Below are 5690 nucleotides of genomic sequence, written 5' to 3' on the forward strand. Positions count from 1 at the left end.
GGAAAAGGAATGAAATGTCCCAGTATGTGTATGCATGAGTTTTATATGCATGAAAAAATATTTGTAAATTAATTATGATATGTCATTGTAGAGACATGCCTCGTAAGGAGAGGAGGCGGAAGCAGCGACAGGAAGAGCTACATGAGGCAGCTAAAGGCAGTGGGTCCCTCACCAGCTGGATAAAAAAAAGAGTACAGGTAAGTTGCATCACAGCAACAAGTGTAGAAACAATAATATACACAACTGCAATGTTTTGATGCCAGAAAATGTTTTTTGTTAGCTACTTGATCATGGATTAGGTGCAAGACCTGTTAAATGTGAATAACTACATAACTCATTCATACAATAGCTAATGTTGCCTTGTTCTCAGATGGACAGCAAGTGGAGAGTGATAGATCACATGAGGAGATTGAGGACACACACACGCGCACACACACACACACACACACACACACACACACACACACACACACACACACACACACACACACGCACGCACACACAAACACACACACACACACACACACACGCACGCACGCACGCACGCACGCACGCACGCACGCACGCACACACACACACACACACACACACACACACACACACACAAACAACTCTTTCTGTTTATATTTCTGTCACATTCTTATCTCTGACATAAACTCCTCTATTATCCACTAATGTTTAAATTTCCATTTATTTACCACAGGTGTTGTCTCAGATATTTCTGTCTTACAGTTCTAAGAGTTTTCACCAATTTTTGCTGTTTTTTATTATCTGACATTAATTTTGTAATTGACTAACATTTCTCCTCTGTTCGTTTTACTACCTACAGTCTGAGATCAACACAGCCTTGCCCTCCAGCATCAGCAGCAGCAGCAAGAGGAGCAACCCTGCAACAGCTACATTGTACCCCATCATCAGGTAAAATAGGACAGCAATAGATCAGGAGGTGGAGCAGGTTGTCCAGTAATCGGAAAGTTGCAGGTTTGATCCTGACTCCAATCAGAGATTGATGCTGTTGTGTCTTTGGGCAAGACACTTAACCTGCTTTGCCAGCTGGTGGGGGTTGGAGGGACTGGTGGTGCCTGTGTTCAGCAGCTTCACCTCTGTCAGTGCGCTCCAGAGCAGCTATGGCTACATCATAGCTCATCACTATCAGTGTGTTAATGTGTGTGTGTGTGTGTGTGTGTGTGTGTGTGTGTGTGTGTGTGTGTGTGTGTGTGTGTGTGTGTGTGTGTGTGTGTGTGTGTGTGTGTGAATGACTGATTGTGTTGTAATGTGCCTTGGAGGGTTGTAGAACCCTAAGAAGGCATTATACAAATACAGACCATTTACCAAAACAAGTTACTTTTGCTTTACATTGTCCTTATGTGGTGAGGGTGTATATAATGATTCGCTTCCATTTTGAATTTCTAATAAATATGATTTGTTATACAGCCGGGTATACTGTGGTTATGTCATGGTGTTTGAAAATATTATTCTGTGTGCCCCTTTTTAAATTTGAGCACCCGCCCCTTCAAAGGTCTCTGCACAGCCCTGGTCAGACCTGTAGTTTCTGTCAGGATTCATACAGGGTTCTAGGGGAACAGCCCCCCCTGCTGGTTATGTAGGATGGAAAATGTAAGTTGTGATGGGAAAATCTTGTTGGAAAACAAAAATGCACAGTGTGTGTTAGAAATGGTGACAAAAAAATGCATCTCTTTAAATTTATGAAATTCTTACAGATTTCTTTACTTTTTTCATAAATATGAAAATAAAATTTTACTATTCTTCCAAATTTCCTGAACTTATTTCAGGTGAGATAATCTTGATTAGTCAGCCTTCAATGTAGTTACATTAAATGGATGTGAAGACTAAGCCAGTCATAGTTATCTCTTCTGCTGCTGAAACTAAAGCTGCACTCTGCAGGGAAATCACACATTTTCATTGTGAAAAAACAGGTTGAGGTCTTGTAAATCTACATAAATTATTTCTCACCTACTGTTCAGCTTTTTGAGAATTCACACATTTGATGTTACTTTCAGTTTCATTCCAGAAAATAAGTTGACTGTATAAATTAACAGAATAATAATAAAATGTTTGTTTATTTTTTTCTGACGAGAAATGCTTAGACATGAAAGTCTAAATGTGCTTTGGGAGTGTTTTAGACCTGAGCTGGGTAAAAACAGCTAGTCTCTTGTAAATTATTTTGCAGCTCAGTATCAACCTTCTTTCTCTGAAGTTGCTGACTGTTTTCAACATGTTTTTTGTCTTCCATTCAGGACCTGAAAGGAAAGATGCAGGAAGCGATGACCCAGGAGGTTTCTGATATCTTCAGTGACACAACAACCCCCATCAAATTACTGGCGGTGGCTGCCACTGCCCCTCTGGATGCCCCCAACAGAGATGAGGTCAGTGGACAGTCATGCCGCTCCTCATGTCACTGTATTACTTAGCAGCAGGGTGCGATATTATTTCCAGCAGCACTTCAGAAAAATGCTTTATTTCATTTTTATAGGTCTTTGATGAAAGAGCTGCCAACTTTGAGAATCATGCCAACAGGCTGGGTGCCACAGCAGAGAAGGCTGCCGCTGTCGGCACAGCGAACAAGAGCACCGTGGAGGGAATCCAGGCTGCCGTCAAGTCAACAAGAGACTTGACGCCACAAGTATGTGATAGTTGAGTGTTTGTCTGCTTCTGTTTTGGTCCTCCCTCCACCCTGAGCCACAGAGCCTAGGAGTTTCTCCCCAATACCCAGCACCTCCTAAGCCCCCTCTTCCAGAGGGTGAGGTTCCTCCCCCCAGGCCCCCTCCTCCTGAGGAGAAAGATGAGGAGTTCCCTGAACACAAGGCTGGCGATATCGTCAATGAGCCCATGATGGTGGCTGCCAGGCAGCTTCACGATGAAGCCCGAAAATGGTCCAGCAAAGTAAGTCAGCACTATTTCCCAGCATGCACCTGATGCTTGAGTCCATCCTGGAAGCAGACTTGAGTGCTGATGCAAACTGAATACTTAGATCTGTCTCAGATCTCCAGTCTATCACCATTAATGATCCTTTTACATCTAATGAGTGATGTCTATTAGATACCAGCTCTCTAAACAATGATATAATAAAACATGACTCCAGTAGATGTGAAACACAACATCCATCATGTTGGACAATATATTTTAATTGATTTGTGGTGTTATAAATTAGATTTAATAACTGTTGCTCACAACAGCTGACTGGCTTGTTCAGCTAACATTAATCAGACTGTGTAACAAAAAGTGGAATTTAAACACTTAAATCTTCACATGTGGTCCAAACAACGAAAAACACACCAATAGAAGGTGTTAAAGGCCTGTGAAAGGAAAACAACGTGAGATGGTTCTCATCTGTGAAAAAGGATCATGTGTCTTGATAAGCTGAGGTTGGATCAGCTGTCTGATAACTGAAACTGACTTATTCAGTGTACAGCTGGGACAGCTGCCTTTGAATTTCAGTTTGAGATGATCTTTCCTTTTATTCAGCATACACTTAGCATATTATTTGCATCCTGGCATTTGCATGGTTTCAGTGTAAAACATCTTTTTATAAGAGAAATGGTATTTTTTTACTCAGTCATCCATAAACCACTATTAAAATGCCTTTATTTATGTTTCTGCAGGATTAAAACTTTTAGATTTACTGTCAAATGAGCACGAACCTTAAGGATATATTAACTCCTGACAGGTGCATTGAAAACCTTTGTGTTCAGGGTGATCATGTGTCTCTTGTAGGGAAATGACATCATCGGTGCTGCCAAACGAATGGCCCTGCTCATGGCAGACAGTGTTGGGAGTACAGCAGTACAAAAGTAATTAATTACTGTAATGCATTGCTTTTTGCTGTAATGTGGTAATGTAAGGCATTACAGGGAAAAAAAATGGTAATATTTACTCGGTACAGTTGTCAGTAACGCGGTAATTACAATGCATTTTTAAATCCAGAATCAAGATGTGGGTTTCTTAAAAGTTAAAATTGCGGAAAGCCCAAAATAAAGATCCGGTATCCACATATATGACGTCATTTATGGACTCCGCTTTGCGGGCATTCTATGAGCAGAGAGGACGCAGCGGTAACGGCTCAAATACTCCAGCTGCGTCCTGCGCAGCCGCTGTTATGTTCGTAAAATCGCTCCACCAAAACAAAATAATTCACTTGCGATCGTTCATATCAGCCCATATTCTCTGTACTTTTCTGACGTGCTTTGCCTCAACTGAGTTCATAATCTGTGCCCTCGCCCGGTGATTTCAACTCATTGCTGCTGGAGCGCAGCGCATATTAAGCTTTTTTTTGCGTTCGGTAGATCCCTTTGGCTGATTAGTTAGAAAGTAGGAAATCTAGGAAACAGTTTTTTCTGGAAGACGGAGAAAACATGCAGTATGCAGGAAGGTTAGAGAGTGAAAGGGCAGGAAATTATTCAGATAAAATCAAGAAAACAAAACAAAGTGCTTGAAAAGAAAAAAGTAGGTAGATTTATCCCCAATACACATTTTTACCAGTGAAAAGCAATAATATATAAGCATTTAATATTTATACATGTGATAGAATCAGATCACCCCAGAAGTCAGTCCCACATCCAGGGCCGTAGCAAGGCATTTGGGGACCAAGGCAAAATAGGCTTGAAGCCCCACCACCTCACATCCTGCTGAGTTAATCTAAGATGGCAGCATGCTGAGAGTACAGATTGTTGTTGCTTTTATTCAATAAACAATCATTTTAAAGCACTGTTATTATATCTGACTGTTTTTAACAGCAATCCTAGCTCAGACACCACATCACCTTCCTCTGCATGTGTCATGAGTTCACTGAGCATCACATGACCTGATTCATATTGAAATTGTTTAGGTGAAAGTAATGCAAAAGTAGTGTAATGCCTTACATTTTAAAATCAGTAATATTGTAATGTAATCAATTACATGAAAATGAGGGTAACAAGTAATAAATAATGCATTACAGTTTTGAAGTAACTTGCCCAACACTGATGGCAGAGATGTCCCGTTTGGTGCGTGGAGGAAGTGGAAACAAGCGTGCCCTAATCCAGTGTGCCAAGGACATAGCTAAGGCCTCTGATGAGGTCACACGGCTGGCTAAGGAGGTGGCTAAGCAGTGTACTGACAAACGTATCCGGACCAACCTGCTCCAGGTCTGAACACGGCAGCATTTGGTGGAGCAGCAGCATTTAACTCCTTATTATTTTGAACTTAACCTGCCTCTTTGCTTCAGGTGTGTGAGCGTATTCCCACCATCAGCACACAGCTTAAAATCCTGTCCACAGTCAAGGCCACCATGTTGGGTCGTACCAATATCAGTGACGAGGAGTCCGAACAGGTGGGTGCAGTCCAGATGAATTTTACAACAGCTTTTGGGTCGAGTCTTGAAGTCTCACTCATCACTGTTCTCTCCCCTGCAGGCCACTGAGATGTTGGTCCACAACGCTCAGAACTTGATGCAGTCGGTAAAGGAGACGGTCAGAGAGGCTGAGGCAGCTTCTATTAAGATCAGAACAGATGCAGGTTTCACCCTCCACTGGGTTAGAAAGACCCCCTGGTACCAGTAGGAGATGGGCTCTGTGCTGCTTCTGTCCAGCTGTTCATTAGGACATTAATGGGACAGACTTCATCAAAGCTATGATACCTGGGCATGTCCTGTCCAATGACTGCTGTTCTGATCTAAAGTAATGATGGGACTG

General features: G+C 42.0%; 2 protein-coding genes across 2 annotated transcripts; both read left to right on the forward strand.

Annotated features, from left to right (window-relative positions):
• The first annotated feature begins 2227 nt into the window (after positions 1–2227).
• Positions 2228–2713, forward strand: LOC129166622 (vinculin-like). Its single transcript, XM_054749765.2, has 2 exons — positions 2228–2387; positions 2495–2713. Exons 1-2 carry the CDS (start codon positions 2274–2276, stop codon positions 2657–2659), a joined length of 279 nt encoding a protein of 92 aa, XP_054605740.2. The 5' UTR covers positions 2228–2273; the 3' UTR covers positions 2660–2713.
• LOC129157173 (vinculin) lies at positions 2683–5690 on the forward strand (the record flags this gene model as incomplete). Its single annotated transcript, XM_070545314.1, has 5 exons — positions 2683–2904; positions 3736–3777; positions 4983–5144; positions 5225–5329; positions 5412–5690. Coding segments are annotated over 5 exons (678 nt in total), but the record flags the coding sequence as incomplete, so codon positions are not given.

This window comes from Nothobranchius furzeri, chromosome 16 (assembly GCF_043380555.1).
Source record: "Nothobranchius furzeri strain GRZ-AD chromosome 16, NfurGRZ-RIMD1, whole genome shotgun sequence".
In the NCBI taxonomy this organism is placed as follows: Eukaryota; Metazoa; Chordata; class Actinopteri; order Cyprinodontiformes; family Nothobranchiidae; genus Nothobranchius; species Nothobranchius furzeri.

Bases quoted from the DNA above. Each gene is read 5' to 3' on its own strand.
- LOC129166622 (XM_054749765.2), top strand. From the start codon at position 2,274: ATGCAGGAAGCGATGACCCAGGAGGTTTCTGATATCTTCAGTGACACA. The intron at 2,388-2,494 runs GTCAGTGGACAG...TCATTTTTATAG, and splicing joins ATGCCCCCAACAGAGATGAG to GTCTTTGATGAAAGAGCTGC.